We start from the raw sequence: 15,445 nt of genomic DNA on the forward strand, positions 1-15,445 counted from the left end.
ATTTCCAAACGAGAGAAGTAGTCAAAATGACGATAAACAAGACAAAATGTTCCAATGAGAAAAACGGTATTCTGGATTTACGGGTAGTTTGATCTTCAATTCCATCACTTTTCACTTTATTCACATTCATTCAACGCCAACGTAATTGGGTTCATGTCCCTTTCGTGTCTGCCTCATGCGCTGAATGCCTTCTCTTGCATTATACTCAACTGTAGCGACGTAGCCTATCGATAAATACCTCCCATCATTACATTTTTAATGGAATGCACGGCCTTACCGGATTTGTTTGAGAAAAGTCTCAAGCTCAATCCTGACTTGTTTTTCCTTGTTCCAGAATGACAGGAAGGGATTCGAAGAACAAGGTATTAAGGTTGTGTTGTACAGTGCAAAACTATGAATGGGGGAGGCACGGAGGCGCTGGTGAGGTTGGGAGGCTTTATTCTCTTATATCCAAATCTCCTCCAGAAGAAGATAAACCCTATGCAGAGCTCTGGATGGGTACCCATGATTCTGGTCCTAGCCTTGTAGATTTCGAAGAAGAACATACTGAAAAGTTGCCCTTGAAAAGCTGGTTGCAGGAACACCCTGAAGCACTTGGAGATAAGGTGCTGGAACGGTGGGGAATTGATCTGCCCTTTTTGTTCAAGGTACATTTTAAATAATAATCTCTTGAAGCAAAAAGTTCCCCAATTTTTTGTAGAAATTTGGTATAATCTATTGATTTAAAATATTAAAACGTGATTAATTAGTTATAAAATACCTAAATTTCAACCATTGGTTTTGGAGCGTTGACAAAGATTTTGGGTAGTAGAATGAAGACAGGTCACAAGTGATTTGTCGTACATAATCTTCTAGGATTGATCAGCCCAAATATTGGATGGATCAACACACCCAATTTGCAGTTCAGAAGCGAACATAGACGAGAAATCCGTTCAACTGATATTATTATCCCACAAATATTGCTCTAAATTCCAGAAAGCGGATCATTATTTTTTGCCTTGTTTTCTTTTAGCTTTGAGAACTGAATACAAGATCGATTTCTTGGCTGCTGCACTGTTCTCGGAAGCCTCTTTAGATCTCACTTAGAAATTCTTCTTCCTTTAGTTTTTCGATTGATGACAGGAGAAGCGACGACATTCTTTCTGTGGAGTATCCAGAGGTGCCCTTAGTCATGACAGAACTTGCATTTGAGGGGAATTCACTCATAACCAATCTTTCACTTTAGTCATTTTCCTTTGAATTGCCTGGGGAAGTAAATTAGAGTAGTTCTTTTCTTTACACAGCTCGTGTTTTGTATGTCCCACTAGAGTTTTCTTTTGTCATTAAGGCAAACAATGCTCCGGAAGTGTATAGAAAGGAAGGAGACTTCCCCTTCGACCAGCACCCTTGAGGGCATTTCTTCTGTTGGGGCAGACAAATCTCTCTATAACATGACACAGTTTTAGTGCTGTGTTAGAAATTGTGTTCTTCACTAACTGTCGTTGACATCAAATTTCTTCAAAAAAAATTCCACTTGAATAAATAAAAAAACCGCCCTAGCAAGTCCTGAAAAGAAGTGATTGATGATGTTTGATTACATGTTACAAGAACTGCTGACTGCTTTATTTCAACATTTAACGTAACAATGCTATCTGTGAAAATCATCCTTATTTATCTATTATGGATTATGAGCATTATGTGAACCTATTAAAAGAGCCTTATAGTTTTGTGCGTTTCATCTAGGTTCTTTCAGTGGGGAAGGCTTTATCCATACAAGCACATCCAGACAAGGATCTAGCTCAAGTTTTGCATCAGGCTCAGCCAAAGGTTTATAAGGACTCTAATCATAAACCTGAGATGGCTCTAGCTCTCACCGAGTTTGAGGCTTTATGTGGATTCGTTAGCGCACAGGTAATTTTTGTTTCCTTGGATTGATTTTCAAGCATTTTTTGACAAATTCAGTCATTATGTTGTGCAATTATTACAAATTGCACTCTTTACTATGCATAGAAAGACAAAAAATTAACATCATGAAAGACATTGCCCAACATAATTTAAAACTTAACAGTTCATTTTGGAGAGAGCACTTAAATTACTTAAAATGTGGACCTTTTCCTCACTTGGTCAGAGGATAATTAAAATGTGGACTTTTTTCTCACGCAATCAGAGGCCAACTTTTTTTGGTTTTTTTAATATTCTGCTATGATTTTCAAATGTTTTCAGTAAGCTGGTTGACATTATCCTAGAAACTATGCAAATAATGGGCTGAATATACCAGAATATCTTCTATGGACAAGCTGAATCCTGATTCCCATTTGGTGACAATCTGATCTCATGCACATCATTACAATATCTGTTTCTTTTTTTGTTACTGAGGCAACTCACTTTCATATAGTTTGCCAAACATTTATGTAGTTTACCAAGCTTTCCTGGCAACAATAATTACTAACTCATATTTTGTCACCTTTCAATTGTATTCTTTAAGATAGGTTGCCACCATATAACCTTGCAAAAGGTGTACTTGTTAGTGTTGCTGAATTTCTTAAGCATCTAGCTCACCATTTGTCACCAAATCAGAAACCCGTGCACTTGATAACATAAGCACCGGCATGAGAAATACTTTCAATTCGAGAAGTTGCAATAGCTATAGATTTGGGGGAGAGATGCGAGGTGCATGCAATGTTGGGTGCGGGGAGAATGGAATCATACTGGCCTTATTTTTTATTGGGAGGTGCCATCCCAATCTATATTCGGTGTGTTTCCAGCAGTAGCATTGGTAGAACTCACCCTGGTGTCTGGGGAGTGTGATCTCCATCTGCCCTGAGTGGCACCCCTGATTATCTTTTTTTTCTCCCCTCCCACACAGTGGGTGATGGATGGAGCTTTCTTTCTTATGTCTGCAACTAGCTGGATCAAGCTCATGAGAACCCGCGTTGAGGGCAAGAATGTGCCGCATGCTCAAGCTACTCTGCTAGCACTAGATGCCATTGGTTAATTAATTCACTATGGGGCTGATTATTTAACAGGCAAACTATTGAGCCCCACCCAACCCAACTAAAGATCTGTATTGCTTTTATCGCATCATCTGTTCTGCCTGATTGTTACCATTCTGCAGCATCAGATATAAAATTTCTTCCACTATTATTTTGTAAAATTTCAAACCCTAAATTGAACATATGCCTCACTTTCTTTTAAAGACCATGACTTCCACTTTGATTGATTCTTTTGATTGTCTTATAAACTCTCCTTGTTGTCGGGTACTTTCTTGTTTCCACAATGAGTGTGGAGTCTTTGACAACAATAATTGACTTAAACTAAAAATAGCCATATCTACCTGGTATTTCTCACTCTTTGCTAAATAAGATACTTCTTTATAGGAAAACAAACAATTTCGTTTTTGTCTTTTGCCTCAAGGTACTAGAGGCATTTTTTTATATTCTTTCTTCTAAATTTAAAGAATGTCTCTTTGTGCTCTTTGGGGACATATCTCTCTGTCGGCATTGCCTATTTGCTAAGTCTTTCTCAAATATGGGCCAGATTCATCATTATGTTCTTCCTATATGAGTAGTTTTCATTGTTTTTACAACTCTTTCTTTGCCTGCCTCCATTTAATTGTTGTTTTCAATGTTTTCCTTCTTTTATTGTTGAAAATTCTCTATGCATTGATGTATTGACATGATCTTGTTTCCCATGTTTCTCATGTCCAGATTCCTCCTGCCGTGTTCATTGCTTCCTAAATTTCTGATTCTGGCTGTCTTCTTCTACCTCCTTCCCATTGGTGCGAGTTCTGTGACCACTACATGTAGGATATAACACTTAATATTCCAAGAGGAAATTCTGAATATCCAATCCTCTCTGTTAAGGAAGCTTAGATGCTAAAAAATGTATGCAATTGTGTGATCAACTAAGACAACCTTAAAGTTCCTTCTTATTGTGGACTAAACTCAGTTGTATGATGTGACTTGCTGGTAATCAGTTGGGAATTTTCTCTATTCATTCAATGGACATCAACTTTGCAAATATGAATGATTTAACAAGGAGGCTCTTCAATTACTTTTAATGAAACAGAGTGCAAAAGAAATGGGCTTAGAAGGATAGGCTAATTTTACAATGTAAGAGACTACTGATGGTGAGGCAAGACTCTAACTAGTCCTTGCTTTGCCAAATCAAGTACGCATAGGAGGGTGCTTGCTTCTAAGGATGTATCAATGATTTTCATATTGTCAACACTCATTTAAGTACCCATTGATGGAGCAATCCAAATGAACATTTTCAATTTAAATTAAATGCTTGCAATAAGACCCAGACTGACCTTACACTGATACTTGCAATCAACAAATACTGAAAGGTATGGACACTAGTTTCACCATGATTCACCAACAACATTTTCCATTCATCTACCTCTATATCTACGCAACATAAATGGAATCTACTCTAAGTGAGGAAATGTAGAAACTATACAATACTACAAAATTTCACTAGCTTTCACCATGATAACAACAATGAAGAAGTAATAATTTTGGTAGTATATTAGCAACAATTTTTTCCAAATCTCTCTCTTTACAAATGAGAAGGCCTTGCCTTTTAAGGATCTAAGTACAATGAACAACTCCGATTGATATGGAACCAATGACCCAGATTAAGCCAACACAACCCTAATCCAACTACCAGCTACAAGCATTTAATGCTGACCAATTACAATTGGACACCAATTTATGGGCTAATGAAAAAATTACATTGCTTTTGAGAACTAATTAGAACATTGATTCAGTAAAGACATTAGATGCTCTTGACATGTACACGTCTGATAATTTGATTGGATGCTCTTGAGTATATATCTGATTGGTCAAAGATGAATTGGTGCCACGTCAGCATGCTTATGTTGTGGATTTGATCAATTCTTTATATCTCTTGATAGTCTATTAAGTCTTCAATTGATTGTGAAGGCCCATAATCCCAACTCGCTTCATCTTCATGAATCTTCACCATCCTCTTTATTTTGAAACCTTATCATTGATGTCTTGAACTTGCTTGTACTGGTATCTTGCCTTGATCTCGCTCTTGTAGAAGTGATGATTGGATCAATCTAGTTGATCTTGGATTTCCGAAAGCAATTCAAGATGGTGATAATCTCTCCATTTTGTAGACTTTTCCATTGAATGTCATCTTGAGGGCTTGAATTTGTTCTTGGGTTCTCATTTTCACTTTGACCTTCAATCTCAAACCGCTTTGCTAACTTGGCGAATGACTTGTGAGTTGCCCCAGTGATGCCTCCATGTTAACCTTGGTCTTGTAGTCATCTTTGCATATGAATGGTCCAGCTCCGCACAATCTTGTTTGCTTGCCAACTTCATTTTGAAAGTCATCTTCATCTCACCTCGCAAAACAAGAAAATGTTTGTGTAAAGTTCTTAAATGATGAATATAAACAAGATAAAGCATTCAATCCACTCCTAGTGTTGGATTAATTAATGGATTAACATTGAACAGATCTCAATCCTACTTGAAATGCCATTTAACATGTCACTTAGTTTGTGTACCTTGCTGGTTGATATAAAAAAATGGGTGTGTAATGTCTAAGGATTGTATGTGTTTGTCTTGAATTCTGATTTTGTTGCCCAGATCTGAGAGTTCGCACCCATTCAAAATATGATTTTAAACTCTTGAACTTGTCCAAAATTTGATGTTTTCTCAAGTCTGATCTAAAAAATGCTTTCAATTTGCTTCCCAAATTTGAATAGCTGTTGTGAAATTTGCCGACATTCTAAGTGGATCTATTCTGCTTGTAATTGCCTTGTTGGTGTGTTTGAAATGGATTTATAGGCGACATGATGAAGAGATACCATCCCTTGCTTAGGTCGACCCAGCTAGGAGGGGAAATAAAGATTTAAAATTTGATTTTTTAATCCTCTAATGCTGGCCGACTTGGCTTAAATACATGGTGACAATTAAAAAATGTTTTCTATTTACATTTAATGATGGATTTCTCATCATGGCTGGCCTATATTAGCCCTTCTGATGAGGCAACTTTGGTTTGCAAGATTGAATTGTTCTCCTCCAAGGTTTCATGGACAAGCCTATCCAACAGGTGGTTAGAATCTGACCTACTGTTGGATAGCCCTGTCTAAGGTGTGGATGGATTCCAACCTCTCGTTGAACTGCATTCTTTCTTGTTCAATAACTTTTGTATCTGGTTTGGAACAAACTCAATTTTACGTTTATGTTGTCATTTTCAGTCTTGAAATTCATCTTAGACCATCGATTTCACTGTGAATTTTAAGATATGATCACAAACTCTTCCAGATTTGAGATCTGATTTCATGTTTTTAGCATGGAGGAGGTTTATTTCTTCATCAATTTGGATTAGATTTCATGCTGTAAATGCTTTGTGGTGATCCAAAATGATCGTGTTCATGATAATAATCAGTATGGTTTGAATTTTTACCAAGGCTAAGGGGCAGAATTTTGGGGGGCCTTCGTACAAGCCTGTCCATGAAGAGGTCAAATTCTGACCTCCCCTTGGACAGCCCTGTCCAAGGTGAGGTTGGATTCCGACCTACCTTGGGATAGGTTTCCCAAGAGTTTTCCATGTCCATGTTAAACATTGGTCTTCCCCTTTGAATTTCCCTCTTGTTATCAATTTGACCTCTTTATGAAGGGTGCTCCCCTTAACAAAAACAGAGAACAACACAAACTGAGAGAACAAAATATGGGCTTTTAATTATTGCCGCAAATGTGGAATTATAGAATTACAATATAAAAACCCACATGGGCGCCTTCCTTACAACAGTCTGCAAGATAGAGCTGCGACTATCACCCAGAGCTGCCCTAGACAACCTACGGGCCTTCTTTATATAGGCACTTTTAACCGCTCGAGAAGGTTCTAGACACTAAACCCTAACCCTTGAAGGCGACAACCTCATATTATATTATTCCATTACACTTTATTACGTATGATCAACTCAAGACAATTTACAAATTACATTTTCGGAAGGGTCCACTTTTGGAGACCATAATTAGCAAACCATTGACTCGATGGGCTATTATAACCCCATTCCCTAATTCTCGGCTAGCGATCTACGATTGCTGATTGCGCAAGCATCCATCAATTGAGGTTTCAACTCATTTCGCAGTCATTTAGGCCTTCATTGTTGGACCTGAAGTTTGGATAGCCAAAATTCTTACTGAAAATCTGTAATAACTACACTAATACATATGATATGACAATAAAACTAATCCAACAAGCTGATATGTCAAAGATGAACCTCTATATATGAGATTAGAACAATCTGAGCACATAATACCAACTTACTAAAACTGACAAGCTCCCATAAATAGCAACTCTGTACAGGAATAACCCTTATTAAAAACACAAAAACTGGAAATAGAAATATTTTTGGGTGATCCAAGATTGCCCTTACACCTAGGATGCTCCTACATCAGACACCTTGGGTAATTTGAGAAGTGACCCTGTTACGTCTCGGGTATTCAGAGGAAAACCAAGACGGTCAACCCCCTCACGTGCTAGCCATGATGAATCCTCCATTGGCCTCCCTTCCATTTGACCAGATACTCCTCATATGTTTTGTTTCTTGTGCTTCTTCCCATACGGTTGTCCAATATCTCCTCAATGTCTTGTGTAGCTGAAGTAGATGCTGGAATACTCCATAGAGCTTTTGCAACTTCATCTCCATCACCTCCCTCATAATAATTTGTCAAATTTGAAATGTTAAACACTGGTAAAATACTCAGTTCAACAGGCAACTCTACTTCATAAGCATTTCCATAATCATGCTTTTTCACTATCTCGCAAAGCATGATTCTAACTTCTTGACTTTCAGCTTATTATATGTATCCACTGGAAATCTCTCCTTCCTTCCTCAAATGAACCATGATTTCATCTCGAATATGAAATTCCTTATACCTCCTTTTCACATCAGCCTTAGTCTTATACTGTGTATTTCTCTTTGTAATGTGTTTCCTCACCTCCTCATGGATGTTCTTCAAATGTTCAACAAATTTTTCTGCTTCAACACTACTTATTTCTCCTTTATCCTATTGCCGCAATTCAGAAGCATTTCTGGGACTACTCCCATATACAATTTGGAATGACGATTTACCAGTACTCCTATTGACAAAATTATTGTATGCAAATTTTGCCTATGGTAAAATCAGATCCCAACCTTCTGGCTTATCTCCAACCAAGCATTGCAACAAATTCTCCAATCTTCAGTTCACAACTTCTGTTTGGCCATCAGTCCGTAGATGATGGGATGAACTAAAGTTCAAATCTATCTTCAATTTCTTCCACAATGTATGCCAGAAATAACCAACAAACTTGGTATCTCAATCATAAACTATACTCTTTGGTAGACCATGTAGTTTCACAACTTCTCTGAAAAATAACTCTGCCACATGAAAAACATCACTTGTCTTCTTGCAAGGAATGAAATGTGCCATTTTTGAAAGTCTGTCAACCACCACAAATATGGAATCATGCCTTCGTTGTGTCTTTGGTAAACCAAGAACGAAATTCATGTTAACATCTTCCCATGGCTTCTCAGGTACAAGTAATGTCTGATATAACCCTGTATTTTGCTTCACTCCTTTCACCATCTAACATACTCTGCAACACTGCAAAAATTTCTTGACTTCTTGCTGCAACCGTGACCAATAATAATTTCCAGCTACCAAAGCAATAGTTTTATCTCTACCAAAGTGTCTAGCCAATCCTCCACTATGCTTCTCTTTGATGAGATTAGCTCTCATGGAACTTTTGAGAATGCACAACTGACTTCCCTTGAACAACATACAGTCTTGGATTATGAAATCCAACCACTTTGTCTTGTCGAGTGAAACAGGTCCTGTACAAACTTTCCAAGCCTCACCAAAACCAAGATCCTCCGTATACAAATTCTTGAGTTCCTTAAACCCAACCACCACAATCTGCATTTCTGTAAGCAAAACTTGTCTTCTATTAAGAGCATCTGGAACTTTGTTAGACTTTCCACTCCTTTGTTCCAAAACAAATGTATAACTTTGCACAAACTCAACCCATTTCAAATGCCTTTGGTTGAATTTTCTTTGACTATTTAAATATTTGCAAAGCTCGATGACCAGTATACAAAACAAACTCCCTTAGGAAGAAGATTGTGTCTCCACTTCTTCAATGCCTGAACTATAGGATAAAATTCTTGGTCATAAACAAAATACTTTCTTTTGGCATCATTTAATTTCTCATTGAAATAAGCAATAGGTCTACCTTCTTGGCTCAACACATCTCCTATTGCAGTACCATTAGCATCACAGTGTACTTAAAACATCTTATTATAGTCTGGAAGTGCTAAAACAGGTTTCTCTGTAACTTTATGTTTCAACAGATTAAAACTCTTATCTGCTTCTACAATCCACTTAAATTCTTTCCTATCTCCTTACATTGTTTTAGTCAAAGGCTCACAAATACTGCTAAAACCTTTGACAAACTTCTTGTAAAAACTAGCCAATTCACGAAAAGATCTTACCTTTGTTGCACTTTCTCAGGGTCCATTTTTAGACCTTCTACTAACAGCACAAATCCTGAGTACACCAACTCCTTCACAAAACTGCAATTATTCAAATTTATCAACAACTTTTCCTCCCTCAACTTATCAAACACCTTACGAATGTGCATCAAATGCCCCTCTAATGTCTTGCTAAAGATTAAAATATCATCTAGATTAACAATGAAAAACTTACCTAGAAACTCTTTTAGTATCTCATTCATAAGCCTCATGAAAGTGCTTGGTGCATTGGTCAGCCCAAAGAACATGACTAACTACTTGTACAATCCTTCCCTTGTCTTGAAGGCAGTCTTCCACTCATCTCCTTTTCTGATGCGAATCTGATGTTACCCACTCTTCAAATCTCTCTTTGTGAAATACATAGCTCCACTCAAACAATCCATAATATCATCCATCCTTGGCAATGGAAATCTGTACATGATTGTGATCTTGTTGATAGGTTGAGAATCTGTACACATCCTCCATTCTGCATTCTTCTTAGGTGCCAATACTACTGACACAACATATGGACTCAAATCAACCCCTTCTGTAATAACTCATGCACTTGTGTGTTAAACTCTTTGCTTTTTGTTGGTGTCATTCTATGCGTTGCCTTGTTTGGGAAACTAGCTCCTGGAACCAAGTCCATTTGGTGACTGATCTTCCATTAGGGGTAATCCATTAGGTACATTATCTAATACAATATTAGAAAACTCTTCTAACAAATTTGCAACTTTTGCAGGTACTTCCTCTACTTCTTCTTTACAATCTTTTGGAATTACAACAAAACACATATGCTCACGCCCCATATCCTTGAGTAACTCATTTCCATTAAGAAAACATATTTTGGCAGCACTACATACCTTATCTTTTTTTCTCCTTCAATGACTTCTACTTATGTTTCACTCCATCCTTTGTCAGAGTATAGGTATTTGTACTCCCATCATGTACAACATGCTTATCAAACTGCTACGGCCTACCCAGCAATATATGACATATGTCCATAGGTATGATATCACACAACACCTCATCCTGGTAGCTTCCAATCTTGAACTTCATTGAGCATTGGTCATTGACCATGACCTTGTGGTCATCTTGCAACTAGGCAATAGGATATGGGTGCATATGTTTCTGCCTCTTGAGATTTAACTTTATGACCATCTTTTTTGAGACCAGGTTGTCAGTACTTTCACCATCAATGATCACATCACAACACTTATCTTCACATTTGCACCTTGTGCAAAACAAACTCCCCCTTTGATCAAGTTCATTCTCACCACTTAGCAAGACTCTTCTATTGACTAGGACTTCTCTTTCAACATCTCTAGAGTGTGATGATTTGACATCTTCATCAACATGTGCTATTCAGTTCTTCTATCATTCCTTACTCGACGATGGAAACACTCAAATGCTCTATGCCCTTCTTCTCCATAGTGAAAACATTTTCCACGAAAACCTCCTCTCCCAAATCCTTGCCCTTTGCGTCTTCCTCTCTGTTCTCTATTATTCTGATCATGGAAATGATTGGAGGTGTTTCCCCTCTAGTTCTGACTGTTAATGCTAGCCTCATCCTTGTTCTTCTGATCATCATTTTGGCCTTCATAAGACCGTTTGCTAGATCCTCTACCGCGACCTCTTTTGCTATTTTTATTATCAAACTTCTTGTTCATCTTTTCCTCAACTCTTAGGGCAAACTGATATGCCTCTTCAATACTGTTTATTCGGACTAGACTTAATTCCTCATGAATGCTTGGTCTCAACCCATTAAGATAACGGGCAACTTTCTCTTTGTCAACTTCTGCATAGCTTGTTCTGATGAGAACTCGGTAGAACTCTTTGGTATACTCTTAAACAAATCTTCCCGTTTTCTTCAAGCCTTGCATCTTCTTCAACAGATCAAGCTCATATTCCACAGGAATGAATTGTCGCTTCAATTTAGCTATCATCTGGTCCCATCTTGTGATTTTGTTCTTTCCTCTTCTATTACGCTCCAATTGAATCTCCTATCACCAGATCTTCACATGACCCTTTAGTTTGGCCTTTGCAAACTTGACCCTATCCGAATCTTCAATATCTTCATACCCAAAGTATTCCTCCAATTCATTGATCCAATCGATCAATTCTTTCGGGTTAAGATTTCTCGAAAATGTGGGAACCTTAAACTTAGGTCTTTTTCCAATCTTGGAAATGACCCTAAAAAGCCTCTCTTTTTCTAGGTTCAAAATGACCTCTTCTTCAACATTTGTTTCTTCTTCTTCATCCTCACTTTCATCTCTTACAGCAAGATTTATTCCTCTACACATTTGTTGTTTCGATGCTTGTATCTATCTCATGAGGGCTCTAAAACTCTTTGACGTAACACCTACAAATCTTCACCACGCTCTTCTTGGTGAGGCATTTTTGCGCTTCCGTTGAAACCCTAGTGCAAACTTCCTCACAATCCGTGATCTGTTCACATGGTCAGCTCAAACCACGATCTTGGTGCAAACTACCTCCCAGTTGGCGATTTGTTTACACACTCAAGAACTCCCGCTCTTATACCACTTGATGAAGGGTGCTCCCCTTAATACGACAACAAACAACAGAAACAGAGAACACCACAAATTGAGAGAACAAAATATGGGCTTATTATCATCGTAAATGTAGAATTACAGAATTACAATATGCAAACCCACATGGGCACCTTCCTTACAATAGTTTGCAAGACAGAGCAGCGACTATCAGCCATAACTGCCCTAGACAACCTACGAGCCTTCCTTATAGAGACACTTTTAACCGCCTGAGAAGGTTCTAGAGACTAAGCCCTAACTCTTGAGGCCAACCAACCTCATATTATATTATTCCATTACACTTTATTACATATGATCAACTCAAGAGAATTTACAAATTACATTTTTGGATGGGTCAACTTCTGGAGACCATAGTTAGCAAATCATTGACCCAATGGGCTATCATAACCCCATTCCGGAATCCTCGGTTAGTGATCTACAGCAGGTGATCGCACAAGCATTCATCAATTGGGGTTTTGCCTTGTTTCAAAGCCATTTAGGTCTTCATCACTGGACCTGAAGTTTGGATAGCCAAAAGTCATACTGAAAATCTGCAATAATTACACTAATCATATGATATGACAATAAAACTTATCCAACAAGCTGATATGTCAAAGATGAACCTCTATATACGAGATTAGAACAATCTGAGCACATAATACCAACTTACTAAAACTAGCAAGCTCCCACAAATAGCAACACTGTACAGGACTATACCTTATTAAAAACACAGAAATTGGAAAACTAGAAATAGAAATATTTTTGGGTGATGCAAGATTGCCCTTACACCCAGGATGTTCTTGCATCACCTTTAGTCATGATTTTCATCTTGTTCAACTTCAGACCTGATAAAAAAGACCTCATAATTAGATGTTTTCCATTTCAAAACTGGTCCTATTATTGCACCTTGTCTTCACTTCATAATGTCTCGATTTTAACTTGCCATACTTCAATCCTTTTCAACTAGATTTCCATTCTCTCTCAATTATTTAGACTTCAAATCAGTTTTACCATTGTCATATCAGATCTTAGACTTCCAAGAATTTAACTGAGTGTTGAACCCTTGCTAACAACTCCCTCCTCTATTGGCTTACTCTCAAGTGGGCATGACACATATGTAGATTTGATCACTTTAAGCCTATTGACTTAAAAGCTTAGAAATTGCCACTAAACTAAGTCCTATCGAGACATCTACTAGTATTGTCAAGCAAAAAGAGGGGGTCTCCATTTGCAATGAGGTGATGGTGTGAAAAGGTCACAACACTTCCCTTGTTTGACTTGCTCCCTAATGATCTTCTTTGCACCATGAACATCTCTCTAACTTTTTCACTCTGATATTTCTTTCTGTCATTTACCTATCTAGATCTTGTTAGAGCTCTTATATTTAATTGTCAAGCTTCAAATGCTCATCTTCACACTCATTCTTTTCTTTATTAATTGATTGCAACTCTCTCTTGGCTATCTTATCCACAATCCAGCATTTTCCATTATTGGCCATGTGATCAATGAGTCTTCTTTAGAGCTTGTGGTTGCCACCCAACTAACTTGTGGAAAAACATTAGGAAGTGAAGAAGAGGTTAACTGCTTTGAAATGTTTTTCTCTTTACACTTAAAACAAGGATGATTCTAATCATAGGCAATGGGAAAAACTATGTCATCACAACTCATAAATTATATTTGATGTGAATACCTTTTTTGTATAATTTCTGCAGGAGCTTAAGAATGTCCTACAAACTGTGCCTGAGATTGAGAATATTCTTGGAGAATCAAGAACAATAGAACTCATGAATATAGAACTGAGGGACCAAGGTGATGATCATGCAAAAATGTCATTGAAGTCTGCTTTTACTCAACTGATGACAATTAATAAAGAGGCAGTAATGGAGGCACTGATGAATTTAATAGTACGTCTGAATCAGGAGAATCAGGCAGGTCACTAAATATACTTTCTAATCATTTTTTGTCAGTGTTTGAGATTCTTAAGTATTGGCAACATTAAATTCACATTAAACATTATATTCTCCTTTTGAAACTTTTGATTTGTTCACAACAGGTGAGGAATTTGACACTAAAAGAGCAACTGGTTCTAAGGCTGGAAAAGCAATACCCAAATGATATTGGTGTTATATCTGCATTCTTCTTTAATTATGTCAAGCTGGCTCCTGGGGAAGCTCTTTATTTAGATGCAAATGAACCTCATGCATACTTGTATGGGGAATGTGTTGAATGCATGGCTACATCTGATAATGTTGTGCGGGCTGGCCTGACCCCAAAATACCGGGATGTTGAAACACTTTGTTCGATGTTAACATACAAACAGGTGAAATGTCTTATCAAGTGATTCTTCTTTAGTGTTTTATGAATAATTATTATTTCTTTTCTAGTTGAGGTTATTTTAAGTTAGTCTTTGTGAAATGTTTCAGGGCTTACCAGAGATTTTGCAAGGGGTGCCTTTGAATTCCTTTACAACACGATACTCACCACCTTTCTATGAGTTTGAAGTGGATCGTTGTATCCTCCCCCTTAGCACAACTGTAACATTTCCAGCAGTCTCAGGACCATCCATTTTTTTAATTCTATATGGGGAGGGGGTAATGACACAAAAACTTGTAAATGATGAGTCAAAAACTAATGTTCAGGAAGGAGATGTTTTCTTTGTTCCAGCAGGTACTCACCTTAACATTTCCTCTTTCATGGAAGAAAATAAAGAACACAGGCCTCTACACTTATACAGGGCTGGAGTCAACAGCAAAGTGTTTGACTAGCAGATTGAGAAAGAAACAGGTGCCTTGTGTGTTATTCTATTTGTATGTATTATGCATCTTCAATGTAATGCTGAAGCAATCCATTTGATTAGATGTAATAACGTTTTACTAATGTTGACATGTATTTGTTATAATTCAATCCATTAATGTTCTAAATTTTGATGGGCTAGTGACTAACATATGATTTCATGTTTATGGCAAATATTTTTGCATAGCAGGGTTCCTTGAAGATTTTCTCTCAAGAATTATATATTAAGTGCCTGGAACTGGAAGAATATATATGCATTTGAAGCTTCACCTAAGTTGTGTTGGTTTAGTTCCTTGAAGCCTCTTGTATTAAGATGTGGACAATCAACTGTTTAAATGCTTATAAAAATCCAGTCTTTAAATTTCAATTTATCTTGTCCATGGGTGAATCATTTTATTATGTATAGTCTCTTTTGCCATCATTATTATATTATCTTAATGTTTCTATTTATCACTGCTTGTACTTTTAATTACATGATTACTTATTTATTATGTATAAAGTACAAAACCTGAGCTCTGGGTTGTTTGAAATTTTAAAAATGTTAGAAGTTAATGCAATGCTAATCATTTTACAAATTGATGCCATA

At 37.2% G+C, this 15,445-nt stretch overlaps 1 protein-coding gene across 5 annotated transcripts; it reads left to right on the plus strand.

The window, feature by feature from the left end:
* Nucleotides 1-260: 260 nt before the first annotated feature.
* LOC149561429 (mannose-6-phosphate isomerase 1-like) lies at nucleotides 261-15,226 on the plus strand. Of its 5 annotated transcripts, none has more exons than XR_016363814.1 (7): nucleotides 261-647; nucleotides 1,723-1,890; nucleotides 13,779-13,994; nucleotides 14,120-14,386; nucleotides 14,490-14,577; nucleotides 14,767-14,850; nucleotides 15,050-15,226. XR_016363814.1 is itself a non-coding variant. In XM_089825144.1 (7 exons), exons 1-7 carry the CDS (start codon nucleotides 336-338, stop codon nucleotides 15,057-15,059), a joined length of 1,173 nt encoding a protein of 390 aa, XP_089681270.1. In that variant the 5' UTR covers nucleotides 261-335; the 3' UTR covers nucleotides 15,060-15,226. The 5 variants fall into 5 exon arrangements, 4 of the variants coding, with proteins under 4 accessions (XP_089681270.1, XP_089681269.1, XP_089681268.1 ...); XM_089825144.1 differs by having other exon boundaries at nucleotides 14,490-14,576; nucleotides 14,761-14,873; XM_089825143.1 differs by having other exon boundaries at nucleotides 14,490-14,576; nucleotides 14,761-14,850.
* Nucleotides 15,227-15,445: the final 219 nt, after the last annotated feature.

This window comes from Cupressus sempervirens, chromosome 4, assembly GCF_028749045.1.
Source record: "Cupressus sempervirens isolate cs-2001-9-10 chromosome 4, ASM2874904v1, whole genome shotgun sequence".
Taxonomy (NCBI): Eukaryota; Viridiplantae; Streptophyta; class Pinopsida; order Cupressales; family Cupressaceae; genus Cupressus; species Cupressus sempervirens.